Below are 12,895 nucleotides of genomic sequence, written 5' to 3' on the forward strand. Positions count from 1 at the left end.
TCTAGAGCGCAGTATTCACATGTGACTTAACCTAACTTCAGTTGAGAGCATTTTCTCATTCTTAAAAAAGAAAGATGTTTTTGATGACAAGAATATAAAAAAACTAAAAAAAAAAAAAAAGAATATAAAAAAACTAAGGGATAAAATTAAGGTGTGTTCTGAAATGAAGGATGCAAATCACCTATAACAAAACACTACTACAATTTATTTCCATAGTTTTTTAAAAATCTGAAGTTGTCCTATAGTTCTTATTTTATTCTCACATCAGCCCTGTGTGGAAGGAAGAAAGTAGTATTGTTATTTATTGTTATTCTAATTTGTAGAGAGTTGATATAACTTACCCATGGTTACAGAGAGTGACTCAGTAGCCATACAGGAAGGAATCTGAAGAGTCTACTCCTGCTTCGCCCTGACTCCAAGTTTAGGACTCCTTCCAACAGTCAAATTATAAAATGTATCACAGGTTAGAAGTAAGTACAGCATGTACCATGACCATCTCTCTGCTGTCTACAGGAACAATTCGAAAAAAGTACAAGCTACTGTGTACTCAGTACTATGCTAGGCATCGCAGGGATTCAGAAGATTTACAATACACAGTTCTCTCCTCACAGGGCTTCACATCTAGTTGAGACAAAAGGAATGGGCATGAAGGAAATCTGAATAGTAAGCAATAGTATTGTTAAGAGTTAAAATAGTGTTTAAAACAATAGATTAACTGTTAGCTTCTTCAAACTGGGCTTTTGGAAGGATTTGGATTGAGGGGTGGGGGAGTCACCGGAGATTCAAGGCTGACTGGTAGCCCTGCAGATTCAAAAACTCTACTGAGCCCGGCGTGCCGCAACTACTGAAGCCCGCGCGCCTAGAGCCCGTGCTCCGAAACAACAGAAGCCAACGCGATGAGATGCCCGCGCACTGCAACGAAGATTAGCCCCTGCTCACTGCAACCAGAGAAAGCTTGCGTGCAGCAATGAAGACCCAACACAGCCATAAATAAACAAATAAATAAATAAATAAATTTATATTAAATAATAATAATAATAATTGTAGGAAATGATTTAAAAAAAAGAAGAAGAAGACTTAGTAAAATTTGACTGATTTTTTCTTACTGGGTAGCAAAAAGAAGGCATTAATAAAGGTGTCTCTAGAGAATCCCTAAGATGAGAGTTAACTACCAAGATAAACCAGGTTTTTTATTTAGATATACTAGGGAACAGCCAACGAAATCATCATATGAGGGTCAAAGAACCATCCATGGTTCAATAAGGAGTTTAAATTAGAGCAACAGCATCACATGTGTAAAAGTAACCATAATATTCTTTCATATGGATGATAAATGACAACTTATCCCATATGACTATTCTAACTTTATTAAAAATTAGATCTAGCATGATGTCCTACAAGCATTCACATTTACAGGAAACATGATATCATATTACTATAATGTCTTGTGATAAAGGCTAATGATGGTATATAGAACATTCACAAATACAAGTATATACTATGACGTCAAGTATATTACTCAGTTTGATGACTTCAGGGACATGAGTAATTTCAAAACAAACAAGTCAGCCACCTGGTAAGACAGGGCTGAGCATTTAATTATATATAAATCTTTACAGAACAACAAAGCATTTAAAATAATCCTTAGTTTAGCTTGGTGTTTCATATTCATGTTGTAAATGGCCTTCAAAACCAGGTGCAATTAATATAAAGCTACAACAGAATTCTTTTTTTTTTTTTAATTTATTTATTTATTTATTTATTTTTGGCTGTGTTGGGTCTTCGTTTCTGTGCGAGGGTTTTCTCTAGTTGCGGCGAGCGGGGGCCACTCTTCATCGCGGTGCGCGGGCCTCTCACTGTCGCGGCCTCTCTTGTTGCGGAGCACAGGCTCCAGACGCGCAGGCTCAGCAACTGTGGCTCACGGGCCTAGTCGCTCCGTGGCATGTGGGATCTTCCCAGACCAGGGCTCGAACCCGTGTCCCCTGCATTGGCAGGCAGATTCTCAACCACTGCGCCACCAGGGAAGCCCTACAACAGAATTCTAATGCTGATGGGCCATCACTGAAAATTATTATACATGTATAGTTCTATCACCTACAAGAAGAAATACTTCCTTGTTAATAACATATAACTCTGCCAAAGCAAAAACAAAGAAAAAAGAAAATGTGTCATATAACTCCGTTCCGTAAGGACAATTTGAATAATTACATTAACTTTAGAATATAAATCTATTCCAATTAGAAATGAACTTGATAAAATATCTAAGAAAATATGCACCATAAAGTTCTAAAAATGTAATTCAACCTCATAAGTAGATAAATTGGAAGACATTTAGGATTGAGGTTGAAATAACCAACTCCAAAGCTAAAGGAAAGTTCAAATTTACTCTTGACAGTTTTAGAAGTCAAAAATCCTACAGGGACCAAATCAAGCACTTGGAAAATCAAATCACACCAATTTCTTTCATCCCAAAGAAGGGTTATATCAAGTCGTGTTGTACATTTAAGCAGTTAAGATGATCCATCAGGATGCTTGTCTACATCCACTAATACTATTTCTGTAAAGAAAGGCTGGTCATCCAGGCACCTATAACTCCCTCTCCTTTGACTCCAAAAGCCGTGACTTTAAGGTTATTTAAAAATACTTCATATTCATCAAGATAATGGTTATTAGAGGAGAGAGCGGTAGTGAATAGGAGAGGTCAGTGACATTCTCTTGATCTGAGCTGACTGGGTTCAGTTTGTGAAAATTCATTGAACTCTATTATGATTTTTGCACTTTCTATATGTTGTATGTTATACTTCAACAAAAGTTTAATAAATGAAAAGCTCCATATTTACCTTTTTTCACTTTTTAGAGTAGTTACTAGTCTGATTCCTGAATAAAGGATTCATATCATACTCATCTTTTGCAAATGCTTGCTACATAACAATATGACAGATGTTATGTCAATAAAGACAGATGAATTAACAAAGACCAACAATCAACTGTACAATGTCAATAAGAACTACTTGATTTCCATTCCTTCATTCCAGAGCACTGAACTGCTGCGACATATTACAGAGTACACCATGAGTAGTTAAAAAAAAATGCTTGAGCCCCTCCCATCAGAGGTAGACAGCATTTGTGTATGTACATGTAAGAGAAAGAGAAAGAAGCCAAGACATATATATTAATAACTAATAAGACATGCACTGTATGTGTGGTGAGGGCAATAAATGCCACAGGGACGGAGTGAGACATTCCAGTGGGATTAACCAGGAAGGGCATTACTGAGGGTGTAGCATGTGAGCATGATGAACATCTTAGTAAGATGAAGGAATGGACTGGCATTTACAGAATACTTAACACTGCCAAGTACCATGTGAGCATTTTCATAAATCTTACTTAACTTTCACAATATAGCTAAACCCACTAAGATCTCGACTAGTTAAGAAATTTATCCAAGATCACAGAGCCAGTACATACTAGGGAATTTGACCTAAATCTTTTGACTCCAAGATCAATGTCTTTCTACCACACCATGCTGCTACTGTCTTGAATAAGAGCTTGATATCTGTGGCCAAAAATCCAAATCTGAAATCTGACAAAAATTGACAAAAAAAAATTTTCCTACTCAATGCATGCACTTCAAAATATTTTTATTCTTCAAAGTAATCAGATCAAAACCAAAACAAAACAGACCACATCTACGTATAGGAATGATGGCCTAAATTGACAGTATTGGAATTCTAATTCACAGCTTGAGATTAATCTATTCGACTATCCTTCTTGGTAAAAAGGTCTCAGTCAACCATAGTCTTCTAACCAAAAGCCGATTACCAAAATAATGTGAAAGTTATGAAAATTAAGATAATTTAACAGTTGACAGTCTTGCTGACAAACAGAAACAGAATGTGAGAAAAGGCCAAGAATCAAGGGTAATTCTTACATTTTGGTTTGAGGAACTGGGTAAATAGTGGAGTTGTTTACAGAGTTGGGAAGCACAGGAGGAGGAAAAGGTTTGAAAGAGAAAAATTAAGAGTTCTTTCTTTGCCATGTTAAGCTTAAGAAACCTTTTTGATATTTAAGAATAGAGGTCAAGTAGGCAGTTAAATATACAACTTTGCAGCTTAGGAGAGAGGTTGGCCTGGAGTTCCAGATCTGGAAGGTATCAGCATAAAGATGGTATTTAAACTCATGGACTGAGCTGAATGAAAAAAATTATTTCAAGAAGAGTGCTGGAGGGCTTCCCTGGTGGCGCAGTGGTTGAGAATCTGCCTGCCAATGCAGGGGACATGGGTTCGAGCCCTGGTCTGGGAAGATCCCACATGCCGTGGAGCGACTAAGCCCGTGAGCCACAACTACTGAGCCTGCGCGTCTGGAGCCTATGCTCCCAACAAGAGAGGCCGCGATAGTGAGAGGCCCGCGCACCGCGATGAAGAGTGGCCCCTACTTGCCGCAACTAGAGAAAGCCCTCGCACAGAAACGAAGACCCAACATAGCCAAAAATAAACAAATAAATTAATTAACTTAAAAAAAAAAACAGTGCAGAGAAGCTGCTTTAAAAAAAAAAAAAAGAGTGCTGGAGAGGCAAATGCTGCTGATCAATTGAGTGAGATGAGTACTGAGCATTAACAAAGATTTGGCAACACAGAGTTCGATGACCTTGACAAGGGTGGTTTTAGTGGAATGTTATGTACAAAAATTATTTAAATAGGGATAGAACAAAATGGGAGGTAAAGAAATGGAGATCCAGGAGCTTGTCTATAAAGAAGAAGGAAGAAATGGGGTGGGGCCAGAAAAGAACATGGGTTCTATCTAAGGAGGATTTTTTTTTTTAATTGAAATAACCCACTACAGATGGAAAGACTGATGATGCAACAGAACATGGACAATTGAGAAGTCTTAAGCCTTTAAGTCCTAAGGTAGGCAAGAAGAAATGAGCTCTAGGGTGCAAGGAAAGGGACCAGTCTTAGGCAGAGACAGGCAGTTCATCCATTGTAACAGGAAGGAGAGTGTAGGGGTACAGATGCAGGTAGTTTGGTAGATATGATGGTGGATAGAAAGCTGGATCTAAGCAAGGTTAGGATTCTGCCAGGCAAGTACCACAGAAGGAAAGAAGGATAAGGGATTTGAAGTACATGAAAAAGAGCAGTTGTACTGATAGAACACGGTCTCCAAGCTAGATGAGGGAAAAAAGGACATGAATGAGGTGCAGTGAAAAGTGGAAAAGTTAATGCACATGAGCACCCAGTGGAGTTAAAAAAAAATTATTTGAGGAATAAGGAAACCAGGTAAGTAGACAGTGGGCTTTTTTGTTGTTCTTTTTGTTTGTTTGTTTTAAGTTTATAAGAGGAGCAGTTACCAGCAATGAGGTTTAACATTTGACCATGGGAGTAGATTTCTGAGGTGGGGGGTTCTAAAAGCTGTGAGATCATATGTTTGATTATCCATGTGGCTGTAGCAATCACTAAGTTTAATGACAGGAAAACTGTGGAAAAGCAGTGAGCCAGGTACTAACGAGGAGGTAAGGATGGATCTGGCGGGGATAATAGTCTGATGGCATGCATTTCAGAAGAGCTGGGGTTCTGAGCAAGGAAAAAATAGACTGAAGCAACAAATGGGAGAAAGGGTTCTAAATGAGGGGTTGAAGATGTGGGGTGAAAAAACGTCATTACTTAAAGACTATAGGGAAACAGAGTTCCCAGGAATAGTCAGTTAGGGCAAGAAAGTGAACGAAATTTTATTTTCAACACTATGTCTCTGTTTGATGATAGTAAACTATCAGTTCCAGGAGGCAAATTGGAAGGGTTAGGGGAGGGGGCATTGAAAAGTTCAAGGACTGTATCAAGCTAGGATCTACACAAAGCCAAATGAGTATAAAATTTCCCAGCAAAAATGGCCAACTTGGGAATCTTGGACACTAAAAAAGCAACCAAAACAAATTAACAAACACCTTTTCTAAGCTTCATAAGAGCAGTTCAGTATCTTTCCAATAAATTCCCTTTTTGCTTAAGTTAGCAACTAAAGAATCCTAATGATAATTACCTTCATGTAGAGGGCCTTGCATACATAGACAAGTTCAGAAGAGGAATGTTTATTTAATTCATTCAGTATATTTAAGTGCTATTTGGCCTGGAGTGATAAGGAAAATCTCAGAAAGGAATCTTAGGCATGTTAGCTATCCGTTTATCCCCTTTCTCATTTCATTTCTTCCTTTCACAAAAGTCAATGGTGAGAAAAAGACCAATAACAATTAGGCTGGAGTGAGCTGGCAGCAGGGTTGCTCTGAGGACAAACACGATTCTCTGTACACCTGCCTGTGACCGCACAATAACACTTGTGCAGGTGTGGAGAGTCCTATAGCTTAAAGTAACAAATGCCGCAGCAGCCTGTAACTGTCATCCCTGAGGTTCTTTGTCCAACTGCGCCACTCCGTACTACACAGTGTTTCTCCAAACGGAAAATGACCCATTTGGGGAAGAGTTAATATACATTACGACTTTCTCTCTCTCAGGTGAACTAATTTACCTAGATGAAGAATTCTGAGAATATTTCTAACAGGGTAGTATTTAACTTTATGTAGAAACAAGTGTTGACAATTAATTATAAAATTTTATAATCCAACAGTGAGTATGGTACTATTCCTTAACACATAGACCAAATCAAGACAAGTTAATTTCAGTTGTCATTCATTGTACATAAAATGAAATGTCTACAACATATGGTTGATGTAGAAAAAAACAGTTGTAGCAGGCATCAAAAATAAGAAACATGCAAAATCAATTTATTGGCTTCAAGTGGAAGCACCTTGGGAACGTAGGTATATGAAATATCCCAAAACATGGATGAGAGTATTTTGTGTAAAAGATAGGGAATACTTCAAAACATTCAAAATAGTGAATGTTCACTAGCACAATGACTTTTATTTACTACAATACTCAAATCATAATGCCCAGCACACCATAGGTTAAATCAACTTGTCAATTGAAAAAGTATGCTGAATTTAATAAGAAGTCAATTGGGGGTAGGATACATTTAATTTCAATCCATGTAATAGACAGCTTTGGTGAAATATATCAAAGAGCACTTCCCAATCTGGAAAAAAAGATCAAAGGGAGTCCCAGGTGATCTCCAGAGTGCCAAAGATGGTTACCTTGAAACTACAGTGGAATCTATTCCTGCCCAGCTGCAGATTTGTTTAATGGCTACTCACTCATTTAAACCTTAATTGTTGAAACCCACTGATTAAGAAATAACACTTATTCCCATGACTGGCACTTCATCACTCATACCAAAATCACTCACATCAGAGATTACCTAAACCAATCTGAGACCATTTCCTAAATAACAACATCTTTGGGCTAGAGGAGATAGGACAAAGATCCCATATGACTTGATTCCAAGCTACCTGAACAAAATGACCCTTACCAATAGTACTCTTTTCCATAGCAAGGTTTTATTCATTCATCTTACAGTGTCAGGCATCATGGCCAACTAAATTATTATGACTCTATCCTGGAGTCAATCTAGGAAAAATAAGATCCAGGCTCAGTAATCTTATGAACAAGATCCATTTTGTTTTTGTTTTTTGTTTGTTTTTTATTTTTTGCCACGCCACATGGCTTGTGGGCTCTTAGTTCCCTAACCAGGGATCGAACCCAGGCCCTCAGCAGTGAAAGCGCAGAGTCCTAACCACTGGACCACCAAGGAGTTCCCAAGATCCACTTTGTAACGATCATCTGTATTCCTCTTACAGAGAGACAATATTTAACTTAAGGGTCATGACTGGAGTTTGTAGATAAAAGCTTACAAAATGGGAAAATATTAGAAGACAACTATTAGAATTAATTTGACTTGTGGTTAGCAAACATATTCAATATGATAGAATGTCAACCTGTCATTTGTTTTCTTTCTGGAGAAGTTAAAAAAATAGTTTTCTTTCTTTTTTTTTTTAAAGAATTTCACTTATTGATTTATTTATTTATTTTTTGGCTGTGTTGGGTCTTCGTTTCTGTGAGGGCTTTCTCTAGTTGCGGCAAGTGGGGGCCACTCTTCATCGCGGTGCACGGGCCTCTCACTGTTGCGGCCTCTCCTGTCGCGGAGCACAGGCTCCAGATGCGCAGGCTCAGTGGTTGTGGCACACGGGCTTAGTTGCTCCGCGGCATGTGGGATCTTCCCAGACCAGGGCTCGAACCCGTGTCCCCCGCATTGGCAGGCAGACTCTCAACCACTGCGCCACCAGGGAAGCCCCAAAATAGTTTTCTTTTAAAAACATACTGATAATAGGTAGTATTTCTACAACTTCCCCGAACAAAAACAACAAAAACAGAACTTCATGACACCTGAGTAGTTAATCAGTCATTCTGCTGTCATATCTGTTTATAATTGAGGTAAAATTTATATCAGTGTCATGCACAGACCTTAAATTCTCAATTCAATGAGTTTCAATAAATGCCTGTGATCTTCATGTTTCCGTCACTCCAGAAAGTTGTCCTGAACCCCTTCCAGTCAATTCCCCCGCAACCCAAGGCAACTACTGTTCAGATTTCTATAGATGTGAGAAACACCTGACTTCTTTCCTTCCACACAATGTTTTTGAGATTTACCTACATGCTTGCATGTATCAGTAGCTTTTTTTTAAATAGCAGAGTAGTATTTCATTATATGATTGACACAATCTGTTTATCTATTCTCTTGTTGAAGTATATTTGTGGGGTTTTTTGTTTGTTTTTTGTTTTGTTTTGTTTTTTTGGCTATTGTGAATAAAGGTGCTTGTAAACACAGAATCCTGTTCTGCTGTATAAATGTAATCATATCACCTTAAACTTAAGACAGCTTTCTGCCTAAACCAGGAGCTGAGGGTCTTGAAGGAATTAGCATCTGCTTTCACACAAAGTGAGTGAGAGAAGCCCCACCCCTGCTCCAGAGCCCTGGCTGATTAGATGGGACCCGCTCCAACCAGCCCATATCTGTGATATGTGACACTCCAGGGGGCCACACTTTATGAGAAGAGACTCTTTCCCTGGAACATTTCAAACAGGTAGTGTTTAGGGGTAGTGGCAATAAAGCTCATCTCTGTTCCAGCCCTAATCTGGTGTCACATTGCTTCTACTATAGACAAAAACACAGTATTCAAAAACAACAACCAACATACAGACACAAAAAGGGACTTGTGATTTACCCGTTCTTTAAGGTCTCCCAGCACAGACTACACCTAATCAATGGATAGCCACATGCTATTAATGTAACTTTGGGCACATCATTCACCTCTGAGTCCTAATTTCCCAAGATGCAAAATGGGATAACTGTAGCACCTGTCTTAGGGTTATTTTTGAAGATCAAATTAGATAATACATACCAAATATTCACAGATGCTAACACACTTAAGTACATAGCATTAGCTATTATTAACAAAACTTTATTTCCAAAACTATTTAGAGAGTATAGCCTCAGATTTTCCTTTTCCTTTTCCATTTCAAGGTAGTAACAAGAGTTTCCCAAAATGAGTGTGTTCCCCCCAAAATTAATTCACATTCAACTGGTATTATGTAAACCAAAGTCCACAGCCAGGGAAGTTTTGGCTAAATAATTTTTTTTAAAACTGCAAAACATCTAAGTGTTTTATGCTAATGTACACTATGACCCCCCCTAAAAGTGAGATCTAGTATTGACCACGAAATTGACTTCTGCCCTAACAAAATCATGTGATCCTGGGGCTCTAACACTTTCAGACATGCTAGTAAAAACAATGCTGACTACACATATGAAACAAACAGCATCCTTAAGAAGATAATATATGCTCTTCCCATTTCATTTAGTTAAACGCTATCCATCCTTCAGACCTCAGGGAAGCCTTCTTAAACCCTCCAAACTTAATCAAGACTTCCTGCTAGATACTCTCAAGGTTCCCTTAGACTTTTCCTCCTAGCTCTTACTGCCATTTGTATTAACATACTCAAAAGATTATTTGATTAATGCCTGTCACCTTGCCCACTAAACTATAAGCTTCAATTAAAGGCACGGCTGTATATTATGCTCAACCTTATACCCCTAGTATCTACCACAGTGTTTGGTACCAAATAACTGATGTGGAACAAATATGCAAATACAAGAATTCACTGCAACTTTATTTGTCATAGTGAAAAATTGAAAACAACTCAAATGTTTATTAATAGGAAAGTAATTAAATAAGCTACTCTACATATATATTATAGAATATTATACAGTCATTAAAAAGAATGAGCTTAATCTCTATGTTCTGACATACTTTTCTAAATGAGAAAGGAGAAATGCATTTTATTTCATATGTACTATATAGTGCTTAGATGTCTAAAAACATACACAGCTAACTGTTAACAGTGACTACATCTGAAGAGGAACAGGCCTGGAAAAAGGTACTTTCACTTTTACACTTTATACATTTCTCTGTTGTTTCAATATTCTTCAACAAACATGCATTTCTTTTCTAATTAATTTTTTAAGCTTTGAGCAACTGCAAGTCCACATAAATTATCATATGCTTTATGCTTAGTTCTATTCGTATCACTATTTCTTAAAAATATTTTTGTAATGATCTCCATAGCAATTGTGAGAGGAAGGTAAGACAGAAGATAGTATTAACCCTGTCGTATAGATTAAAAGCTATATGTAAACTAACACCACAAAGCAAAATAAACAACAGAACTGGGGCTAAAATGTGGCTCTTTATTCTTGGTCCAGGGTTCCTTCCACTACACATTATTGCCTTTCCAATAAGGGACACAAGCCTGATATTGATACAATCAATATTTTAGTACCAAATGACTAGAAGAGATTTAAACCTACTCCCATCTCCACCTCACCTGAGAGGGCACTGCAGGCCAATGGCCATAGAGGCTTCTTTTAATAACCCCAGTGACGGGGAGGTTACAAAATTCTAGTGCATGCTCCTCACCATTAGACAATTCCCTTATACTGAGCTGAAACCTATCTCTTTTACTTTGACCCGTTGGTTCAAGTTTGGCCATTTGGAATGCGAAGCTTCTCTCCTCTTCTGGAATATATTCAAGTATATGAAGACAGTTATCACCTGTGTCTTTTTGGGAGCGGGTGCTTTACTTAGATAAACTTTCCAATAAAACAGCTGTCATTATCCAACTTCTAATTTCAGTACTGGCAAATTGCTTGGCAGACGAGGAGAAGGAGAACTGTCATGCAAGACTACGACAAAATAATGAGGTACAAGTAGTCAATTGTTACTACAATCCTTCAAGGAGAGTTACAGAGAATCATGCACATCTTACCACTCCTTTATTAGATGTTGCTGACTCAAACAGCTTTCTGGTATAAAGCGCAGGAACGAAGACAGGGTCAGATGCTTCTGACAAAATCTTGGCTTTAGACAGCTACACATAGCTGGTTCAAGAATCTGCCATGAATGCAGCCAATTATTAGTCCTCCATTAGATAGATGAACAATCAACCTAATGATCTTCCTCAGTAAAATATTTCTTGCTGTTTTTGTTAGAACCTCCAATAACAAAGCACCTGGTGGTTCTACCAATGGACGAATGAGACTTCCTCACGATTTAAAAGAGACAAAGGAATTAATGATAAAAGTGATAAACAAAATGAAACTTAGTGACTGAACTTGAGACTCATGAAAACATTTAAGACCATAATGACATGGTTGTTAGATAACACCAGAAAATGCACGATGAAAAGTACAAGAAGCCTAGGACGAAGTACTAGAACAAGAAGTACAAGTTCAAGAAGTCCTGTACTTACAAGGACAAGAAGCACAGTAAGAGACACTGTAGCTAAATACTTATTAAAACTGCTGTTTACACCTGATGAAAAACAATCAGAAGTAAATGCTTGTGAAGAAACTTAGAGTAAGAATACAGGGCAAGATAAGACATCTATTTGGACTAGCACAGCTTTTTTACTCTGGTTTACCTATTGATGACAGGCACAAACTTGGGAAAGTCTTCCTAAATGTCGTTCCAGGTTTTCCTTCTGAATCTGAACCTAACTAAGGGAAAGGAGAGGTCCTCTGAGCACCCAACTGAAAATATCCCTCCTTATTCTTCTTTACTCAACTGTGCTTCCCTTCATCATAATTTATAATTATATATCTCTGTGCTTATTGTCCCATGACCCAGAAAACCATAAGTTCCTTGAAGGCAGAGTCAACTCTTTTGAACACTGTATACACATGCACATAGGACCTTGTACAAGAAAGATGCTCATTAAATATCTGTATAGTGAAGACAGAAAGAGGAAAGAAAAAGGAAGTCACTGGTTACCATGAACTGTCACTTTGGGACTTCCCTGGTGATGCAGTGGTTAAGAATCTGCCTGCCAATGCAGGGGACACGGGTTCGATCGTCAGTCCTGGAAGATCCCACATGTCGCGGAGCAACTAAGCCCATGCGCCACAACTACTGAGCCTGCGCTCTAGAGCCCGCAAGCCACAAGTACTGAGCCCACGGGCTGCAACTACTGAAGCCCATGCGCCTACAGCCCGTGCTCCGCAATAAGAAGCCGCGCACCGCTACGAAGAGTAGCCCCGCTCGCTGCAACTAGAGAAACCCGGCACTTAGCAACAAAGACCCAACGCAGCCAAAAAAAAAAAAAAGTTACTTTGCTTGCGTAGCCAATGTTGGGAAATTTATCACTTGTTGGACACTAATGATCCAGATCATTTATATATATCATTTACTTTACTTTAACCTCTCAACAATACAGGCGGGTTTCTCATTTAAGACCAAAGTAAAACTCAGAGAAATTAAATATTTAATAACTTGCTTAAGCCACACACCTAGCAAATTTGAGCTCCAGTTTATGTTAACGTCAGGTTTATCTGATGTGATGGCGGCTGCCCCCAAGCTGCTCTTGTCTTCAATTATCTCCCCTCCATACAGCTAAGT

The 12,895-nt window shown here is 38.3% G+C and overlaps 1 protein-coding gene across 3 annotated transcripts in view; it reads right to left on the reverse strand.

The window, feature by feature from the left end:
• The window catches only part of C10H9orf85 (chromosome 10 C9orf85 homolog), a 61,322-nt gene that overhangs the window by 47,486 nt on the left and 941 nt on the right, over positions 1-12,895 (reverse strand). Inside the window, exon 2 of one of the 3 annotated variants that reach the window (XM_068552681.1) lies at positions 11,268-11,392. The exons of 1 other annotated variant lie outside the window; for it this stretch is intronic. In XM_068552681.1, the coding sequence (XP_068408782.1) occupies positions 11,268-11,392 (125 nt within the window). Of the gene's footprint in view, positions 1-341; positions 431-11,267; positions 11,393-12,895 lie in introns of all 3 variants that reach the window. One more of the 3 variants, XM_068552682.1, reaches the window with a different exon arrangement.

This window comes from Eschrichtius robustus, chromosome 10 (assembly GCF_028021215.1).
Source record: "Eschrichtius robustus isolate mEscRob2 chromosome 10, mEscRob2.pri, whole genome shotgun sequence".
Lineage (NCBI taxonomy): Eukaryota > Metazoa > Chordata > Mammalia > Artiodactyla > Eschrichtiidae > Eschrichtius > Eschrichtius robustus.